Source organism: Coregonus clupeaformis, chromosome 8 (genome assembly GCF_020615455.1).
Source record: "Coregonus clupeaformis isolate EN_2021a chromosome 8, ASM2061545v1, whole genome shotgun sequence".
NCBI lineage: Eukaryota > Metazoa > Chordata > Actinopteri > Salmoniformes > Salmonidae > Coregonus > Coregonus clupeaformis.
The window spans coordinates 55,650,069-55,672,737 of NC_059199.1; the positions used below are offsets into that span (position 1 = coordinate 55,650,069).

The 22,669-nt window shown below is 43.0% G+C and overlaps 1 protein-coding gene across 3 annotated transcripts in view; it reads right to left on the minus strand.

The window, feature by feature from the left end:
• Positions 1–22,669, minus strand: part of LOC121571279 (myotubularin-like) — a 72,510-nt gene that overhangs the window by 31,268 nt on the left and 18,573 nt on the right. For all 3 annotated transcript variants that reach the window (XM_041882654.2, XM_041882653.2, XM_041882655.2), the window contains 2 exons: positions 10,402–10,474; positions 7,855–7,949 (listed from right to left, as the gene is read on the minus strand). In XM_041882654.2, coding sequence (XP_041738588.1) covers positions 7,855–7,949; positions 10,402–10,474 — 168 coding nt within the window. The remainder of the gene's footprint in view (positions 1–7,854; positions 7,950–10,401; positions 10,475–22,669) is intronic.

A 22,669-nucleotide genomic window follows, 5' to 3' on the forward strand; every position in this document is an offset into this window, starting at 1 on the left:
CTTATCAATAAATATACAGTTACCTGTATGTGCGTCCTTTTGGAAGCAGGTGTGTTTCTTGGAGCATTGCTATATCAATATGGTTTATTGATAGGATATCAAGACAGCTGGAATGTTTGATAGGACAATTTAGTCTTTTCAAATTCCAAGAGAGAATAGCTAGCGTTGCCATTGTTTTTCAAAAAGGAATGTTATATCAATTATATAATTTTACATTTACATTTTAGTCATTTAGCAGACGCTCTTATCCAGAGCGACTTACATCAGCAATTAGGGTTAAGTGCCTTGCTTAAGGGCACATCGACAGATTTTTCACCTAGTCGGCTCGGGGATTAGAACCAGCGACCTTTCGGTTACTGGCACAACGCTCTTACCCACTAAGCTACCTGCCGCCCATAATTGTTATATTTAGTGTTGATAAGCCCATGGATGTGTAACAAAAAGCAGGACCCACAGGGAAACCCACCAATTGGTCGTTCCACCCCCAGAAAATCCCCCTTGTAATATATTAGTTCACTGTTGATACAGTCCTAAAATGTTTTGCATGTCAGCAGTCAAGTTGTCAAGATATTGGCCTTTCAAGAAGCAAAGTGTTACCGGCCACATCAACATGGTGATGCAAAATGCATCATCCCTTTAAGGTATTAAAAACTAAATGAAGCAGAATATAAAATAAGTAACCTTTTTCAGACCTTTACAGTTTAGTTAGCAGACTTGATGAGTTAGGGTAGGTCATGAATAAAAAAGAAAAAGTAAAAAAGTAAATAACAAAAGATATGCAAGCCTAAACAGTCAAATAGGTTAGCTGTAGGAACAACAGTTTTTAGCTTAATCCATTGTCATAATACATTATTAGCAATATGGTTTGACCTCAAATATACATTTGCCCTCCATTTCTATTACGCATTTAAGTGCTCCATACTAATGTACAAAGAAAGAAGAGGGTATGTGCAAGAAATGCAGTCTATAATCAAGAACTACACAATCATTCATCATGACCTATAGGCAGGGCTCTAAAGTACGACCAATTTGGTCACACATAAAAATAAAAATAATGCTGCGTGTCCAGTACTTTTATTTTGGGAGCACCGTGCGACAAAAAAATTATCCAATAAAAAAAACTTGATGCATAACAATATTTCGCAGCAACCCTTCTCTTCACTGCTCATACAAGACAGGCTGATATGTTGTTTACAAATCATAATGCTACAAATGTTCGAATGTAGCTAATTAGAGCAGGTACAATCAATCCCTTTTCCTGCAAATTTTCTCTCAAAACTGTGCCGCCCCTTTCTGTCAGCTATATGGCATTAGCTAGCAAGCTAGCTAGCAAGAACAACAATGAAACATGGTGGATTTTCAACTTTCTTGAACAAAAAAAAACAAATAATGAAATTATCAACCACAACCAGAAGAAGAGGACAATGCCAGAAATGCTGCCACGTGATCCACCTCTTCAGAAAAATATCTACATGTTTCGAGGGGGGTTGCTTCCCGAATTCAAGTGGCTAAGGAGGGACAAAACTAGCAACAATGTTCTGTGAGTACTGTCGAAAGTGTGGCGTAAAACACAAGTGGTTGCTAAAACATAACTTTAGCCAAAAGCACATCAAGTACATTGGGGCAGGGGTTGGAGCAACATCACTACGTCTACTACCAGGCAGCCGTATTTGACAGGCAACAACAGGTGGCAGCCCAAGCCGGTCAACAGGCAGAGCTAACCGAGCTAGAGTAGATGAAGTTTAACACCAGTTACTGCATTGCCAAAGAGATGGTTTTTACCAAATTCAGACGCATGTTACTCACCCAGAAAAAGAATGGACTACAAATCAACCCAACATATGGAAATGAGTTGTCCTGCACAAACATTATTAGCATTTGGCACCATCGCGGACACTATTTGTAATATTTTCTGAATGCAGCAATGGATAAGAGTTTACAGTTGCACTTTAAAATACATAAATATTATGTTTTAATCACCTATATAAATATGTTTGCTGTTGCACTTTTGAATACAATTATTAAAGGTTTTTATTCTAATGTCTTGTACACTCTCTAGTGATGTGTTCTACATCATCAAGGTAACAACTGATAACAGTTAATAATGATAGGCCAGTCATTTTAAGTAATTTTTTTCTGGTGCTCCTAAATTGTGTCTGGTGTTCCTTACTTTTTGAAGTTAGGCACACCAGTGCTACCAATTACAAAAGTTAATTTAGAGCCCTGCCTGTAGGCCATGTCCTACCTGGGAGATAAATTCAATAGCCTAAATGGCTACAGCAATCAACAGGAAGAAAAAAGATAGTAGGGGAATAGCTATCAACTTATATTGCCATATTTAGCCAATGTAGGGATTCACCTCAATATATTGTCCATTGTTCGTTAATTGGTGTGGTGTCATCACTGTGTTAATGTCCTGGACCATAGGCAATACAATAATAACAAATTCCAATGCTCACCAATAACAGTAATAATGTTCCTAGTATTACCCACTTGAGGGGCTATCCTCATCATTGTCTTATGCTGAGGGCAGCATCATAGCCATAGGCTAGGCTGCGTGATTGTGCATAGATAGTGTACCTGAATATTAAGCCAGTCATGATGGGGTTCCATCTGTCGACTCATCCCCTTGTGTGTTGGGTTTAATGTGATTCTCAAATAAGTCATGAGCTTCCTTGGCAGTGGAGAACGTGTATGTTGTGTTCTGGAATGTCAAGATGAGTTTTGCCGGGTGGATGAAGCCGCATCTCAGATTTAGCTTGTGTAGCTGGGATCTCACCTAATTGTAGGTTGCCCTCCGTTTTAGCAGTTCGGCACTCAGGTCTGAGTAGATGCTAATCCTCTTCTCCTAATACATCAGAGCCCCTGATTCCGCTGCAAGGCGAACAATTCGGCGTTTGACTTCAAAACTGTGGATTCGTTCAATCATACAGCGAGAGTAGTTGCCGAGAGGACCCGGTTGGTGCACAAAGTTAATCACCGGCATGGGACCCAGCTTCTCCTACCCGAACAGGTCATAGAAAATACTGCTCATGAAGGAAGTTGGGTTGCCCTCTTCCACACCAGTTTCAATTCCTATGATCCGCACATTGAATTTACGGGAATGATTTTCAAGTGATTCCGTTTTCTCTTTTAGGAGATTGATTGCCTCTTCTAGCTTAGCTCACACTAATCTTAGCTCGTGTTTCCAGGTCATGGAGTCGCACCTCTGTCGCATTGGCTGCTTTCTTCAGACTTTCCACTTTAGTTGAATAAGTATCTACTTTAGAAGTGAGCACTGCGAGTGAAGTCGAGGGCAGAGGTAATCTCCTCACAAACAATTTCTCGGATAGTAGCGGCCAGCTCCTTCTGTTGTCTGGTGTTGAGAGCCGCCATGTTCCCACAGGTGAATTGTGGACGGACAGATTATGCCACCTGCTGGAGCGAAATAGACCTGCCAGTTTTTACTTGTGAACCTTAATATGTTTTTAAAAAAAAAAATATTTTAACCTTTATTTAACCAGGTAAGCCAGTTGAGAACAAGTTCTCATTTACAACTGCGACCTGGCCAAGATAAAGCAAAGCAGTGCGATAAAAAAAAAAAACACAGAGATACATATGGGGTAAACAAAACATAAAGTCAAAAATACAACAGAAAATATATATACAGTGTGTGCGAATGTAGTAAGTTATGGAGGTAAGGAAATAAATAGGCCATAGTGCAAAATAGTTACAATTTCGTATAACACTGGAATGATAGATGTGCAAAAGATGATGTGCAAATAGAGATACTGGGGTGCAAATTAGCAAAATAAATAACAATATGGGGATGAGTTAGTTGGGTGGGCTACTTTCAGAAAGGCTGTGTACAGGTGCAGTGATCGGTAAGCTGCTATGACAACTGACGCTTAAAGTTAGTGAGGGAGATAAGAGTCTCCAGCTTCAGAGATTTTTGCAGTTCGTTCCAGTCATTGGCAGCAGAGAACTGGAAGGAATGGCGGCCAAAGGAGGTGTTGGCTTTGGGGATGACCAGTGAGATATACCTGCTGGGGCGCAGACTACGGGTGGGTGTTGCTATGGTGACTAGTGAGCTAAGATTAGACAGGGATTTGCCTAGCAGTGATTTATAGATGACCTGGAGCCAGTGGGTTTGGCGACGAATATGTTGTATGGCGTTGAAGCTCGTTTGGAGGTTTGTTAACACAGTGTCCAATGAAGGGCCAGATGTATACAAAATGGTGTCGGCCGCATAGAGGTGGATCCGAGCGTCACCCGAGAATTGAACCCTGTGGCACCCCCATAGAGACGGCCAGAGGTCCAGACAACAGGCCCTCCGATTTGACACATTGAACTCTATCTGAGAAGTAGTTGGTGAACCAGGCGAGGCAGTCATTAGAGAAACCAAGGCTATTTAGTCTGCCAATAAGAATGCAGTGGTTGACAGAGTCGAAAGCCTTGGCCAGGTCGATGAAGACGGCTGTGCAGTACTGTCTTTTATCGATCGCGTTTATAATATCGTTTAGGACCTTGAGCGTGGCTGAGGTGCACCCATGACCAGCTCGGAAACCGGATTGCATAGCGGAGAAGGTACGATGGGATTCGAAATGGTCGATGATCTGTTTGTTAACTTGGCTTTCAAATACTTTCGAAAGGCAGGGCAGGATGGATATAGGTCTATAACAGTTTGGATCTAGAGTGTCACCCACTTTGAAGAGGGGGATGACCGCGGCAGCTTTCCAATCTCTGGGGATCTCAGACGTTACGAAAGAGAGGTTGAACAGGCTAGTAATAGGGGTTGCGACAATTTCGGCGGCTAATTTTAGAAAGAAAGGGTCCAGATTGTCTAGCCCCGCTGATTTGTAGGGGTCCAGATTTTTCAGCTCTTTCAGAACATCAGCTGTCTGAATTTGTGTGAAGGAGAAGCAGGGGTGGGGGGGGCATGGGCAAGTTGCAGCGGAGGGTGCAGAGCTGGTGGCCGGGGTAGTGGTAGCCAGGTGGAAAGCATGGCCAGCCGTAGCAAAATACTTGTTGAAATTCTCGATTATCGTACATTTATCGGTGGTGACAGTTTCCTAGCCTCAGTGCAGTGGGCAGTTCGGAGGAGGTGCTCTTATTTTCCATGGACTTTACAGTGTCGCAAAACTTTTTGGAATTAGTGCTACAGGATGCACATTTCTGTTTGAAAAAGCTAGCCTTTGCTTTCCTAACAGATTGTGTATATTGGTTCCTGACTTCCCTAAAAAGTTGCATATCGCGGGGGCTGTTCGATGCTAATGCTGTACGCCACAGGATGTTTTTGTGCTGGTCAAGGGCAGTCAAGTCTGAGGAGAACCAGGGGCTATATCTGTTCTTAGTTCTGAATTTTTTGAATGGGGCATGCTTATTTAAGATTGAGAGGAAAGCACTTTTAAAGAACAACCAGGCATCTTCTACTGATGGAATGAGGTCAATATCCATCCAGGATACCCGGGCCAGGTCAATTAGAAAGGCCTGCTCGCTAAAGTGTTTTAGGGAGCGTTTGACAGTGATGAGGGGTGGTCGTTTGATCGCGGACCCATTACGGACGCAAGCAATAAGGCAGTGATTGCTGAGATCCTGGTTGAAGACAGCGGAGGTGTATTTAGAAGGTACATTTGTCAGGATGATATCTATGAGGGTGCCCATGTTTACAGATTTAGGGTTGTACCTGGTAGGTTCGTTGATAATTTGTGTGAGATTGAGGGCATCTAGTTTAGATTGTAGGTTGGCCGGTGTGTTAAGCATATCCCAGTTTAGGTCACCAAGCAGTACGAACTCTGAGGATAGATGGGGGACAATCAGTTCACATATGGTGTCCAGGGCACAGCTCGGGGCTGAGGGGGGTCTGTAGCAAGCGGCAACAGTGAGAGACTTATTTCTGGAAAGGTGGATTTTTAGAAGTAGAAGCTCAAACTGTTTGGGCACAGACCTGGATAGTACAATAGAGCTCTGCAGGCTCTCTCTACTGTAGATTGCAACCCCACCCCCTTTGGCAGTTCTATCGAGAGGGAAAATGTTGTAGTTGGGGATGGACATTTCTGAATTTTTGGTGGCCTTCCTAAGCCAGGATTCAGACACTGCTAGAAAATCAGGGTTGGCGGAGTGTGCTAACGCAGTGAATAACTCAAACTTAGGGAGGAGGCTTTGGATATTAACGTGCAAGAAACCAAGGCTTTTACGATTACAGAAGTCAACAAATGATAACGCCTGGGGAGTAGGAGTGATACTGGGGGCTACAGGGCCTGGGTTAACCTCTACATCACCAGAGGAACAGAGGAGGAGTAGAATAAGGATATGGCTAAAGGCTTTAAGTACTGGTCTTCTAGTGCGTTGGGTACAGAGAAAAAAAGGGGCCGGTTTCCGGGCGTTGTAGAATAGATTCAGGGCATTATGTACAGAAAAGGATATGGAAGGATATGAGTACAGTGGAGGTAAACCTAAGCGTTGGGTAACGATGAAGGAGATAGCATCACTGGAGGCACCGATTGAGACGGTCTCCGTGTGTATGGGGGGTGGGACAAAGGAGCTATCTAAGGCAGGTTTAGCTGGGCTGGGGGATCTACAGTGAAATAGTACAATAAGAAATAACCGAAACAGCAATAAGCAAGGCATATTGACATGGGAGAGAGGCATAAGGCAATCACAGGTGTAATTCGAGAGAGCTAAGACAACAGCTGGTAATGGCGACAAAGTTTGGGCTGAGGCTAAACATAAACAGGATGCGGTACCGTAAAAAGGAACAGTCCAGCAGGCATCAGCTGTATAGCTGAGTTATCATAAGGTCCGGTGAACAGCAATAGGATAGTTCGGAGGTAGTTCGGGGGCTGCTATAGCACTAGCGAGCAAGAGGCCACGGCTAGCGTGTGCTAGCGGGCCGGGGCTAGCAGATGGATCTTCGTGGTCGACGTCATAATGGGAAGCCTGTTGTAACCACATCAGACGATTTAGTCGGCAGACCAGTCATGTTGGATCGTCGGGGCTCCGTGCCAACACTAGGAGGTCCCGTCCGGTTGACAGAGAGGTAGATAGCCGGGAGATGGGCCTGGCTCAAGGCTAACTCAGGGCTGATTAACCAACCACAAAACGTCCATTTGGTTGCAGCTAGCTAGTAGCGATGAATCCGGTGTTAAGGTCCAGTGGTTCCGGCAGAAAATCCGATATGCTCTGTCTCGATAGCGCGATGTGCAGACTGGCCAACAATTGTCCAGGCTAGAGCTGGCTGGTAGGAAGTGCAGGCCACGGCCACGGACAATGGTGAAGACCGCTAACGGTGGCTAATAGCAAGTAGCTAGTTAGCTGGCTAGCTGGCTAGTTTCAGCCAGAGGTTCTGGATAAAAATGTGTGAAGAAACAACAGAATCCATTCCACATTGGGTGAGGCGGGTTGCAGGAAAGTATATTTAGTTAAAGGATGGAAAGTGAGATTGAGAAATATATACGAAAAAGACAAAAAAACTAAAACTGGCTATTTACATAAAGGACACTACAGAAAACACTACCGCACTGCTATGCCATCTACTACTTTTCACGTTAAAAAACTGTCTGTTAATTCTCAGTAATTCTGCAAAAGAAAGCCAAGATAAGGCCACGCGTTTCAATACATGACACTGGAACCGGTGATTGTGAATTTCTCATATTCTGTTTGATTTCTTGGTCAAACAGTCCTTTGACAAGGAGTAGTAAGTATATAGCAGTCATGTTAATTAGAGTTAGAATAACTGGGTGTTCTGATGCCTTCCATCTGTCTGCCACACAAGACGCAACCACCATGACAGACATGTGTGCTTTGTCCCAGCGGTACTCCCTGTGAGTGTGTGCATGCGCGTCACTCACAGTCGTGTGTGTGTGTCCTACTCACTGCGTCTGCACTCTTGAAGTACAGTCTGTAGTTAGTAATGAAGACTTTGCCTTTGACAGCTCCGTTGAATGGACAGATGTAGATTATGTCTTTGTCTGGGAGGAGGGAGGGAGGGAGAGGGATAGGTCAAAAGAGAGATATAGAGAGGTAGGGAGAGAGGGAGGGATCGGGAGGGAGAGAGAGGGGAGAGACGGAGAGAGAGAGTGGGGAGAGACAGAGGACGAGAGAGAGAGAGCGAGGGAGGACGAGAGTGAGGGAGGGGGGAGAGGGAGGGAGAGTGAGGGAGGGGGGAGAGAGGGGAGGAGGGAGAGAGAGAGAAGAGGGAGAGAGAGAGAAGAGGAAGAGGGAGGAGAGAAAACAAGTAATATAAGAATGAGCAAGTATATACAACGCACACGTACATACGCTGAACAAACCATGATGTAAACATTACAGCAAGAAAAAAGCTTTTCAAACGCTGTATTCAACCTGTCTTAAAATTCTCCAAGCAATAAATATCATTGGCAGAAGTGATCCCAGAGAGAGCGAGAGAGGAGATAAAGAGTGTAATGTTTACTGTTAATTTTGTATTGTTTATTTCCCTTGTGTTTCTTGTCTATTTCAATTGCTTTGGCAATGTAAACATATGTTTCCCATGCCAATAAAACCCTTTGAATTGAATTGAAAGAGAGACAAATTAAGATAGCGACATTTATAACTACTCTGGAACAACGCAAGTTGACACGGCTGGGGAGAGTAGGTTCTATATTTAGCCTCTCCTGTGACAACCCCAACAGGAATCTCCTCTCTACCACCTCTCCTGTTTATATTTACTGTAAACACTGACACACCACAATTTGGTGTGGGCGGAATACCGTATATACAGTGCATTCGGAAAGTGTTCAGAACCCTTGACTTTTCCCACATTTTGTTACGTTACAGCCTTATTCTAAAATTGATTAAATCGTTTCCCCCCCTCAATCTACACACAATACCCATAATGACAAAGCAAAAGTAGGTTTTTAGAACATTTTGAAAATGTATTTAAAAAAAAGATTCAGACCCTTTCCTCAGTACTTTGTTGAAGCAGCTTTGGCAGCGATTACAGCATCGAGTCTTCTTGGGTATGACGCTACAAGCTTGGCACGCATGTATTTGGGGAGTTTCTCCCATTCTTCTCTGCAGATCCTCTCAAGCTCTGTCAGGTTGGATGGGGAGCGTCGCTGCACAGCTATTTTCAGGTCTCTCCAGAGATGTTTGATCAGGTTCAAGTCCGGGCTCTGGCTGGGCCACTCAAGGACATTGAGACTTGTCCCGAAGCCACTCCTGCGTTGTCTTTGCTGTGTGCTTAGGGTCGTTGTCCAGTTGGAAGGTGAACCTTCACCTACTTTGCTCCGTTCATCTTTGCCTCGATCCTGACTAGTCTCCCGGCCGCTGAAATACATCCCTACAGCATGATGCTGCCACAACCATGCTTCACTGTAGGGATGGTGCCAGATTTCCTCCAGACGTGATGCTTGGCATTCAGGCCAAAGAGTTCAATCTTGGTTTCATCAGACCAGAGAATCTTGTTTCTCATGGTCTGAGAGTCCTTAGGTGCTGTCATGTGCCTTTTACTGAGGAGTGGCTTCTGTCTGGCCACTACCATAAAGTCCTGATTGGTGGAGTGCTGCAGAGATGGTTGTCCTTCTAGAAGGTTCTCCCATCTCCAAAGAGGAAATCTGGAGCTCTAGGAAGAGTCTTGGTTGTTCCAAACTTCTTCCATTTAAGAATGATGGAGGCCACTGTGTACTTGGGGACCTTCAATGTTGCAGCATTTTTTGTACCCTTCCCCAGCTCGACACAATCCTGTCTTGGAGCTCTATGGATAATTCCTTCGACCTCATGGCTTGGTTTTTGCTCTGACATGCACTGTCAACTGTGCAACCTTATATAGACAGGTGTGTGCCTTTCCAAATCATGTCCAATCAATTGAATTTATCACAGGTGGACTCCAATCAAGTTGTAGAAACATCTCAAGGATGATCAATGGAAACAGGATGCACCTTTCTAGTCTCATAGCAAAGGGTCTGAATACTTATGTAAATAAGGTATCTGTTTATTTATTTAATTTTTTTGCTAACATTTCTAAAAACCTACTTTCCGAATGCACTGTAAGTATTCTAAGACACCAACTACTGCTGCTGAATAATGTCACCAACTTTCAAGGCTAGAGAAAAAACATTAGTTCTTCCTGTTATGAGAAAGGTTACAAGGCTAAATACAGATCACATTAAAGGAATCCTATATGATGTAACCATCTCTGGAATTTGAAACTAACCACTAGTGAGAGTTCCTGTTATGAGAGGTTCCTTGAAGACAGAGAGAGCGAATCTCAATAATATTTCCTTGATTCTTTATTTCCTCCCTCCTCATCTCCCTCTCAAAGCACATTGGAGCAGAAGATCTGAGGTTCCTCTACTCATATCTTCTCCTCCAATACGTTTTGAGAAGGAGACGAGGAGCGAGGATGCACGCAATCAAGGAAATACGATTGAGATTCACCCAGAAACAGCTTAGAAAACTCACCTATGACTCTCTCCTCTCCGGGCAGTAAGATGACATCTGCCAGTGGTTCCATCTTCAGACTCTCTCTGGATGCCTGCCATCAAAACAGGAACATGAATAGGGTACACACACACACAGAAAGACGCATAGTGCTTTTACTTCCTGCTTTGCTCCTAGGTTCAAAACACACAGGTTAAGACAAAAATATTATAATATGCCATAACTCTTTGCGCAACTATAGGTTGTTATCAATAAACCATCAGAATACGATGCAGAGCTCTATCAGAGTTATACAGCAAGTAACTGCATGCTTTTTATGTTCAGTAAACATCAATTGATCATGCATTTTCAGATACTTGAAGGTAGCCTATCCATTTGGCATCTAGTTAACTAGCTAGCTAGCTACGCAAAGAATGTGTCATTTAGCTTGCTTCATCAGAGATTAGGCTTTTGGAAAGAGCTTGACATCTGCAAGTCCTCGCCCTGGTAAAGTTTTCAGTCGACTAATGTCTTCACCACTATAGATGGCAAGCAAATCAAACAATATTTGGATATAGCCATGTAGTTTATCCCCTGAAAGTTAGTATGTTAACTAGCCATACTGATGTGATCTGTTATTAGCTAGCTAGCCAATTTGACGTGGTTCATCAATTAAGGCTGACTAGGGCTGTGGCGGTCACAAAATTTCATCAGCCGGTGATTGTCAAGTAAATAACTGTCGGTCTCACAGTAATTGACCGTTAATTAACATAAAACACATTTAGCCTCTCCTGGCTTCCACACATAGCTTATTAAATCCATGTAATATAGCCTACACCTTCACAATAAATCCATTATTTATTTTAGACAGGTCTAAAGAAGCATGATATGAAGAAAATGATTGGCCTTATCTTAGGTCCTGATGTGGCTATTCCAACTGGCTGTGGGCTACACTAGTTCATTTAGCAGAAAAGATTTGCTTATCATTCCGTATAATTATTTTATAGTATTTTATAGTCTGAAGAACACAATTGAACAAAGCTGAATAAAATATACATATTTTCTCCAAACGATTTGAGGGAGTGCGCACATACGGCTATTCTTGTTGAGCGGTTAACAAAGAAATAGGTACTCCTATATGCTTTAATTTAGAGTTATTAATGTAACTTTAGTTGTTCTACAAACGTTGGGCTATATGTTTTGATTTTTAATACGTTGTAAGGCTGCATGATGAGACTAATGATGATTTGAAAAAAGTTGCTTGAAAGGCATGAGCTCTGCTTTGGTTTTTTTGCGCAGGCTGTCCCTCATTCACAATTTGACAAACACTTGATAATGCCTCGAATTTCACAGCGGCATCCCCTTTGTGACCGTAATGCACCCTAAAAGAATCCATGCCTTTTGCGGGCCGGAGTGCTGCGTTTTGCCCTTCTCCCTGAGTGTGCTGCACAATCTGAAGTGTCTCACTCACACACACGGCTCTCCTTCACGTGATCGGTTCTTTCTCACAGGCTACAAGTTAAGACAGACACATCGGGGACGCAACTGTGTGCGTCCTTATCCAATTCCGAGGTGCATATTGAAGAAATTGGAAGAACTGTCCACATTTACTTTTCGTCAGGCAACAAGATGAGTAGGCCTAACGAACAGCAAAAGCACTAGCCTATGTCAATCTACTATCCACCATAGTACATAAGTCGACATATTCTATTCTGTGTGAGAAATAACTGTCTGGGACAGTTGTGGGATATGATAGATCCCAAATTAATACAACCACTAGCATCAAAAAAACTTTTTTATGCAATATAGCTGACGCAACAGATCAGAACGTTTAGCTTAAAATGTTGATAAACTATTAGCCTATTTCTTCACATTATAAGCGCAGCAATGTGCACATGGTAGTAGGCTATAAGCACGAACGTTCCGGAAAACACCATTATCAAAAGTGACCGCAAATGCAATTATACATGTAATGTTTCTATTATAAAATGGTGCATTTTATAGTGAAAATGATCTTTATAATAATAAAATAATATGCCATTTAGCAGACGCTTTTATCCAAAGCAACTTACAGTTATGCGTGCATACATTTTTTTTTTTTGTGTATGGGTGGTCCCGGGGATCGAACCCACTACCTTGGCGTTACAAGCGCCGTGCTCTACCAGCTGAGCTACAGAGGATCTTTCCCAAACGTGAAACTCACGCGCTGTTTGTATATGCCAGTTAGGCGCTATACCCCTTGTAAAGCAGATTAAATGTGCTTAATTTTACATGAGGTGTGCGACTATGATTCGAACAAGTCACAAATGATAATATATAGTTCACAAGTGATAGGCTACTATTGTCACCCATTAGCCTATTCTTGATTTAATCTTGTCTTTAGATATACTAAATAATATATGTGTAACATTTGTTTTGATTTAGAATGGACCATTATCATGCACCTGTATCGAAACAGGGACAGCGGGAAAAAAATACACTGCTCAAAAAAATTAAGGGAACACTTAAACAACACAATGTAACTCCAAGTCAATCACACTTCTGTGAAATCAAACTGTCCACTTAGGAAGCAACACTGATTGACAATACATTTCACATGCTGTTGTGCAAATGGAATAGACAACAGGTGGAAATTATAGGCAATTAGCAATACACCCCCAATAAAGGACTGGTTTTGCAGGTGGTGACCACAGACCACTTCTCAGTTCCTATGCTTCCTGGCTGATGTTTTGGTCACTTTTGAATGCTGGTGGTGCTTTCACTCTAGTGGTAGCATGAGACGGAGTCTACAACCCACACAAGTGGCTCAGGTAGTGCAGCTCATCCAGGATGGCACATCAATGCGAGCTGTGGCAAGAAGGTTTGCTGTGTCTGTCAGCGTAGTGTCCAGAGCATGGAGGCGCTACCAGGAGACAGGCCAGTACATCAGGAGACGTGGAGGAGGCCGTAGGAGGGCAACAACCCAGCAACCGGACTGCTACCTCCGCCTTTGTGCAAGGAGGAGCACTGCCAGAGCCCTGCAAAATGACCTCCAGCAGGCCACAAATGTGCATGTGTCTGCTCAAACGGTCAGAAACAGACTCCATGAGGGAGGTATGACAGCCCGACGTCCACAGGTGGGGGTTGTGCTTACAGCCCAACACCGTGCAGGACGTTTGGCATTTGCCAGAGAACACCAAGATTGGCAAATTCGCCACTGGCGCCCTGTGCTCTTCACAGATGAAAGCAGGTTCACACTGAGCACATGTGACAGACGTGACAGAGTCTGGAGACGCCGTGGAGAACGTTCTGCTGCCTGCAACATCCTCCAGCATGACCGGTTTGGCGGTGTGTCAGTCATGGTGTGGGGTGACATTTCTTTGGGGGGCCGCACAGCCCTCCATGTGCTCGCCAGAGGTAGCCTGACTGCCATTAGGTACCGAGATGAGATCCTCAGACCCCTTGTGAGACCATATGCTGGTGCGGTTGGCCCTGGGTTCCTCCTAATGCAAGACAATGCTAGACCTCATGTGGCTGGAGTGTGTCAGCAGTTCCTGCAAGAGGAAGGCATTGATGCTATGGACTGGCCCGCCCGTTCCCCAGACCTGAATCCAATTGAGCACATCTGGGACATCATGTCTCGCTCCATCCACCAACGCCACATTGCACCACAGACTGTCCAGGAGGTGGCGGATGCTTTAGTCCAGGTCTGAGTGGAGATCCCTCAGGAGACCATCCGCCACCTCATCAGGAGCATGCCCAGGCGCTGTAGGGAGGTCATACAGGCACGTGGAGGCCACACACACTACTGAGCCTCATTTTGACTTGTTTTAAGGACATTACATCAAAGTTGGATCAGCCTGTAGTGTGGTTTTCCACTTAAATTTTGAGGGTGACTCCAAATCCAGACCTCCATGGGTTGATAAATTTGATTTCCATTGATAATTTTTGTGTGATTTTGTTGTCAGCACATTCAACTATGTAAAGAAAAAAGTATTTAATAAGATTATTTCATTCATTCAGATCTAGGATGTGTTATTTTAGTGTTCCCTTTATTTTTTTGAGCGGTGTACATGTCATCTATGCACTTACAGTTGAAGTCGGAAATTTACATACACCTTAGCCAAATACATTTAAACTCAGTTTTTCACAATTCCTGACATTTAATCCTAGTAAAAATTCCCTGTCTTAGGTCAGTTAGGATCACCACTTTATTTTAAGAATGTGAAATGTCAGAATAATAGTAGAGAGAATTATCTATTTCAGCTTTTATTTCTTTCATCACATTCCCTGTGGGTCAGAAGTTTACATACACTCAATTAGTATTTGGTAGCATTGCCTTTAAATTGTTTAACTTGGGTCAAACGTTTTGGGTAGCCTTCCACAAGCTTCCCACAATAAGTTGGGTGAATTTTGGCCCATTCCTCCTGACAGAGCTGGTGGAACTGAGTCAGGTTTGTAGACCTCCTTGCTCGCACACGCTTTTTCAGTTCTGCCCACAAATTTTCTATAGGATTGAGGTCAGGGCTTTGTGATGGCCACTCCAATACCTTGACTTTGTTGTCCTTAAGACATTTTTCCACAACTTTGGAAGTATGCTTGGGGTCATTGTCCATTTGGAAGAACCATTTGCAACCAAGCTTTAACTTCCTGACTGATGTCTTGAGATGTTGCTTCAATATATCCACATAATTTTCCTTCCTCATGATGCCATCTATTTTGTGAAGTGCACCAGTCCCTCCTGCAGCAAAGCATCCCCACAGCATGATGCTGCCACCCCCGTGCTTCACGGTTGGGATGGTGTTCTTCGGCTTGCAAGCCACGCCCTTTTTCCTCCAAATATAACAATGGTCATTATGGCCAAACAGTTCTATTTTTGTTTCATCAGACCAGAGGACATTTCTCCAAAAAGTACGATATTTGTCCCCATGTACAGATGCAAACCGTAGTCTGGCTAATTTATGGCGGTTTCGGAGCAGTGGCTTCTTCCTTGCTGAGCGGCCTTTCAGGTTATGTCGATATAGGACTCATTTTACTGTGGATATAGACACTCTTGTACCTGTTTCCTCCAGCATCTTCACAAGGTCCTTTGCTGTTGTTCTGGGATTGATTTGCACTTTTCGCACCAAAGTACGTTCATCTCTAGGAGACAGAACGCGTCTCCTTCCTGAGCGGTATGACGGCTGCGTGGTCCCATGGTGTTTATACTTGCGTACTATTGTTTGTACAGATAAACGTGGTACCTTCAGGCGTTTGGAAATTGCTCCCAAGGATGAACCAGACTTGTGGAGGTCTACCATTTTTTTTCTGAGGTCTTGGCTGATTTCTTTTCATTTTCCCATGATGTCAAGCAAAGAGGCACTGAGTTTGAAGGTAGGCCTTGAAATACATCCACAGATACACCTCCAATTGACTCAAATTATGTCAATTAGCCTATCAGAAGCTTCTAAAGCCATGACATCATTTTCTGGAATTTTCCAAGCTGTTTAAAGGCACAGTAAACTTAGTGTACAGTGAGGGAAAAAAGTATTTGATCCCCTGCTGATTTTGTACATTTGTCCACTGACAAAGACATGATCAGTCTATAATTTTAATGGTAGGATTATTTGAATAGTGAGATACAGAATAACAACAAAAAAATCTAGAAAAACACAAGTCAAAAATGTTTTTGATTTGCATTTTAATGAAGGAAATAAGTATTTGACCCTCTGCAAAACATGACTTCGTACTTGGTGGCCAAAACCCTTGTTGGCAATCACAGAGGTCAGACGTTTCTTGTAGTTGGCCACCAGGTTTGCACACATCTCAGGAGGGATTTTGTTCCACTCCTCTTTGCAGATCTTCTCCAAGTCATTAAGGTTTCGAGCCTGACGTTTGGCAACTCAAACCTTCAGCTCCCTCCACAGATTTTCTATGGGATTAAGGTCTGGAGACTGGCTAGGCCACTCCAGGGCCTTAATGTGCTTCTTCTTGAGCCACTCCTTTGTTGCCTTGGCCGTGTGTTTTGGGTCATTGTCATGCTGGAATACCCATCCACGACCCATTTTCAATGCCCTGGCTGAGGGAAGGAGGTTCTCACCCAAGATTTGACGGTACATGGCCCCGTCCATCGTCCCTTTTATGCGGTGAAGTTGTCCTGTCCCCTTAGCAGAAAAACACCCCCAAAGCATAATGTTTCCACCTCCATGTTTGACAGTGGGGATGATGTTCTTGGGGTCATAGGCAGCATTCCTCCTCCTCCAAACACGGCGAGTTGAGTTGATGCCAAAGAGCTCGATTTTGGTCTCATCTGACCACAACACTTTCACCCAGTTCTCCTCTGAATCATTCAGATGTTCATTGGCAAACTTCAGACGGGCATGTATATGTGCTTTCTTGAGCAGGGGGACCTTGCGGGCGCTGCAGGATTTCAGTCCTTCATGGCGTAGTGTGTTACCAATTGTTTTCTTGATGACTATGGTCCCAGCTGCCTTGAGATCATTGACAAGATCCTCCCGTGTAGTTCTGGGCGGATTCCTAACCGTTCTCATGATCATTGCAACTCCACGAGGTGAGATCTTGCATGGAGCCCCAGGCTGAGGGAGATTGACAGTTCTTTTGTGTTTCTTCCATTTGTGAATAATCGCACCAACTGTTGTCACCTTCTCACCAAGCTGCTTGGCGATGGTCTTGTAGCCCATTCCAGCCTTGTGTAGGTTTACAATCTTGTCCCTGACATCCTTGGAGAGCTCTTTGGTCTTGGCCATGGTGGAGAGTTTGGAATCTGATTGATTGATTGCTTCTGTGGACAGGTGTCTTTTATACAGGTAACAAGCTGAGATTAGGAGCACTTCCTTTAAGAGTGTGCTCCTAATCTCAGCTCGTTACTTGTATAAAAAGACACCTGGGAGCCAGAAATCTTTCTGATTGAGAGGGGGTCAAATACTTATTTCCCTCATTAAAATGTAAATCAATTTCAAACATTTTTGACATGCGTTTTTCTGGATTTTTGTTGTTGTTATTCTGTCTCTCACTGTTCAAATAAACATACCACTAAAATTATAGACTGATAATTTCTTTGTCAGTGGGCAAACGTACAAAATCAACAGGGGATCAAATACTTTTTTCCCTCACTGTATGTAAACTTCTGACCCACTGGAATTGTGATAGTGAATTATAAGTGAAATAATCTGTCTGTAAACAATTGTTGGGAAAATGACTTGTGTCATGCACAAAGTAGATGTCCTAACGGACTTGCCAAAACTATAGTTTGTTAAAAAGATATTTGTGGAGTGGTTGAAAACTGGCTTTTAAATGACTCCAACCTAAGTGTATGTAAACTTCCGACTTCAACTGTATACAAAAATGAATGATGTACAAGACACTTGTCTGATTCGCACCTGTCTGAGTGGACTAATCAATTGGGGAGGCCGTGGGGATGGCACAGTACATCACTCTAAGATGTGCTGCTGAAATTGTATATGGTTATATTACGTAAGAACAATGGTGCAACACTAATAAAACGAATATTATAACAAACGCGCTTTCTAGTGCGTTGGATTGCGGTCGCTGTCCTGAAACACATCAGTGGGCTGTTGAATTGGCTTTTACTAGACCATGACTCTACGTGCATAATATCAAAGTTAACCAGCATATTGGTGTTGAGAACAATGCAGCGCAGGCATCAGTGGAGTTAGGAGACTAGAAAACGTCCCTTGCGTTAATTGTCTAAGAAAAGTGAGGAGAGAGGAAACCTCAACTTAATTAGGTCTATAATCAATAGACTAACTGTTAAATGTGCCTGGCTTTATCAATCATCCATATACACTGCCTTCGGAAAGTATTCAGACCCCTTGACAATTTCCACATTGTTACGTTACAGCCTTATTCTAAAATGGATTAAGTAAAAAAACAGGTTTTTAGAAATGTTTGCTAATTTATTAAAAATAAAACAGAAATACCTGAATAAAAGTATTCAGATCCTTTGCTATGAGACTCGAAATTGAGCTCAGTTGCATCCTGTTTCCATTGATTATCCTTGAGATGTTTCCACAACTTGATTGGAGTCCACCTGTGGTAAATTCAATTGATTGGACATGATTTGGAAAGGCACACACCTGTCTATATAAAGGTCCCACAGTTGACAGTGCATGTCAGAGCAAAAACCAAGCCATGAGGTTGAAGGAATTGTCCATAGAGCTCCAAGACAGGATTGTGTCGAGGCACAGAGCCGGGGAAGGGTACCAAAAAATGTCTTCAGCAATGAAGGTCCCCAAGTACACAGTGGCCTCCATCATTCTTAAATGGAAGAAGTTTGGAACCACCAAGAGACTCTTTCTAGAGCTGGCCGCCCGGCCAAACTGAGCAATCGGGGGAGAAGGGCCTTGGTCAGGGAGGTGACCAAGAACCCGATGGTCACTCTGACAGAGCTCCAGATTTCCTCTGTGGAGATGGGAGAACCTTCCAGAAGGACAACCATCTCTGCAGCACTCCACCAATCAGGACTCAGTAAAAGGCATATGACAGCCCGCTTGGAGTTCGCCAAAAGGCACCCAAAGGACTCTCAGACCATGAGAAACAAGATTCTCTGGTCTGATGAAACTCCTTGGCCTGAATGCCAAGCGTCACGTCTGAAGGAAACCTGGCACCATCCCTACGGTGAAGCATGGTGGTGGCAGCATCATGCTGTGGGGATGTTTTTCAGCGGCAGGGAGACTAGTCAGGATCGAGGCAAAGATGAACGGAGCAAAGTACAGAGAGATCCTTGATGAAAACCTGCTCCAGAGCGCTCAGGACCTCAGACTGTGGGAGACGGTTCACCTTCCAACTGGACAACGACCCTAAGCACACAGCCAAGACAACGCAGGGACAAGTCTCTGAATGTCCTTGAGTGGCCCAGCCAGAGCCCAGACTTGAACCGGACTGAACATCTCTGGAGAGACCTGAAAATAGCTGTGCAGCGACGCTCCCCATCCAACCTGACAGAGCTTGAGAGGATCTGCAGAGAAGAATGGGAGAAACTCCCCAAATACATGTGTGTCAAGTTGAATACTTTTGTAAATTTGATATTTCCGTTATTTATTTTTAATATATTTTTGCTTTGTCATTATGGGTATTGTGTGTAGATTGAGGGGGGGGGGAAACTATTTAATCAATTTTAGAATAAGGCTGTAACGTAACAAAATGTGGGAAAAGTCAAGGGTTCTGAACACTTTCCGAATGCACTGTTTATACGGTATTCCGCCCACACCAAATTGTGGTGTGTCAGTGTTTACAGTAAATATAAACAGGAGAGGTGGTAGAGAGGAGATTCCTGTTGGGGTTGTCACAGGAGAGGCTAAATATAGAACCTACTCTCCCCAGCCGTGTCAACTTGCATTGTTCCAGAGTAGTTATAAATGTCGCTATCTTAAGTTGTCTCTCTTTCAATTCAATGGGTTTTATTGGCATGGGAAACATATGTTTACATTGCCAAAGCAATTGAAATAGACAAGAAACACAAGGGAAATAAACAATACAAAATTAACAGTAAACATTACACTCTTTATCTCCTCTCTCGCTCTCTCTGGGATCACTTCTGCCAATGATATTTATTGCTTGGAGAATTTTAAGATTGGTTGAATTATGTTTTTTAGAAATGTTTACAAATGAAATAAAAAATGAAAAGCTGAAATGTCCTGAATTAATAAGTATTCAGCACCTTTGTTATGGCAAGCCTAAATAAGTTCAGGAGTAAAAATGTTTTTCTCTGTAAACAAATTAAGACTTTCAGTAAGGGCACTCAACATGTACTGCACTCACACAAATTACTGATGATTGGTTGAAAGAAATTGATAAGAAGATTGTGCGAGCTGTACTGTTAGATTTCAGTGTAGCCTTTGATATTATTGACCATAACATGTAGAAGAAAAAAAGTATTATGGCTTTAAAACCTCTGCCATATTGTGGATTCAGCGCTATATACAGTGGGGGGAAAAAGTATTTAGTCAGCCACCAATTGTGCAAGTTCTCCCACTTAAAAAGATGAGAGAGGCCTGTAATTTTCATCATAGGTACACGTCAACTATGACAGACAAAATGAGAAAAACATTTCCATAAAATCACATTGTAGGATTTTTTATGAATTTATTTGCAAATTATGGTGGAAAATAAGTATTTGGTCAATAACAAAAGTTTCTCAATACTTTGTTATATACCCTTTGTTGGCAATGACACAGGTCAAACGTTTTCTGTAAGTCTTCACAAGGTTTTCACAAACTGTTGCTGGTATTTTGGCCCATTCCTCCATGCAGATATCCTCTAGAGCAGTGATGTTTTGGGGCTGTCGCTGGGCAACACGGACTTTCAACTCCCTCCAAAGATTTTCTATGGGGTTGAGATCTGGAGACTGGCTAGGCCACTCCAGGACCTTGAAATGCTTCTTACGAAGCCACTCCTTCGTTGCCCGGGCGGTGTGTTTGGGATCATTGTCATGCTGAAAGACCCAGCCACGTTTCATCTTCAATGCCCTTGCTGATGGAAGGAGGTTTTCACTCAAAATCTCACGATACATGGCCCCATTCATTCTTTCCTTTACACGGATCAGTCGTCCTGGTCCCTTTGCAGAAAAACAGCCCCAAAGCATGATGTTTCCACCCCCATGCTTCACAGTAGGTATGGTGTTCTTTGGATGCAACTTTGTCCTCCAAACACGACGAGTTGAGTTTTTACCAAAAAGTTCTATTTTGGTTTCATCTGACCATATGACATTCTCCCAATTCTCTTCTGGATCATCCAAATGCACTCTAGCAAACTTCAGACGGGCCTGGACATGTACTGGCTTAAGCAGGGGGACACGTCTGGCACTGCAGGATTTGAGTCCCTGGCGGCGTAGTGTGTTACTGATGGTAGGCTTTGTTACTTTGGTCCCAGCTCTCTGCAGGTCATTCACTAGGTCCCCCCGTGTGGTTCAGTTTTTTTTTGCTCACCGTTCTTGTGATCATTTTGACCCCACGGGGTGAGATCTTGCGTGGAGCCCCAGATCGAGGGAGATTATCAGTGGTCTTGTATGTCTTCCATTTCCTAATAATTGCTCCCACAGTTGATTTCTTCAAACCAAGCTGCTTACCTATTGCAGATTCAGTCTTCCCAGCCTGGTGCAGGTCTACAATTTTGTTTCTGGTGTCCTTTGACAGCTCTTTGGTCTTGGCCATAGTGGAGTTTGGAGTGTGACTGTTTGAGGTTGTGGACAGGTGTCTTTTATACTGATAACAAGTTCAAACAGGTGCCATTAATACAGGTAACGAGTAGAGGACAGAGGAGCCTCTTAAAGAAGAAGTTACAGGTCTGTGAGAGCCAGAAATCTTGCTTGTTTGTAGGTGACCAAATACTTATTTTCCACCATAATTTGCAAATAAATTCATTACAAATCCTACAATGTGATTTTCTGGAATTCTTTTTCTCAATTTGTCTGTGATAGTTGACGTGTACCTATGATGAAAATTACAGGCCTCTCTCATCTTTTTAAGTGGGAGAACTTGCACAATTGGTGGCTGACTAAATACTTTTTTTCCCCACTGTATCTAATAGAACTCAGATGGTTTTCTTTAATGGAAGCTTCTTTTATGTCAAACATGTAGGGTGTGGTGTACTGCAGGGCAGATCTCTTTTCTATTTTTACCAATGACGTGCCACTGGCATTAAACAAAGCATGTGTGTCCATGTATGCTGATGCCTCAACCGTATACGCATCAGCAACCACAGCTAATGAAGTCACTGAAACTCTTAGCAAAGAGTTGCAGTCAGTTTTGGAATGGGTGGCCAGTAATAAACTGGTCCTGAATAGGGATGTGGCGGTCATGAAATTTTGTCAGCCAGTTATTGTAATAAAAAGGTATGCCGGTCTAACGGTAATTTACCTTTAATTAACAAACAAGATTAGCGTCTCCAAACATCTAGATTTTTTAAAAGTCTAATAAAGTCTAATAAATCTATTTAATGTACACTATCATTGATATTAACATGTTTTCGCAACACATATTTTACTAAACTGTTGACAACCCCTCTGCACGCTCGAGAAAGGAATAAAGGAGAGAGGAGAAGATGGAAACGCATGGTGGTGATATATTCTGTATAGCTCAAGGTAAAGTGTCACCCAATGAATTATGAAAATCTATTTTAAAAAATCCTATTACTAGGATATTCAAAATCAAATTCAATTTCACTATAATTGTAGGCTACCTGTAAGCCGCCCTGCACAATCAATGAACCAACAGCATCGCCTCGGGCTATACGTTCTCTCCCAGACTTGTGGATAGAAATTTGGAGCGTAAGGTAGGTAACCATTCCATTCAGTATGCATATTAATACAGTG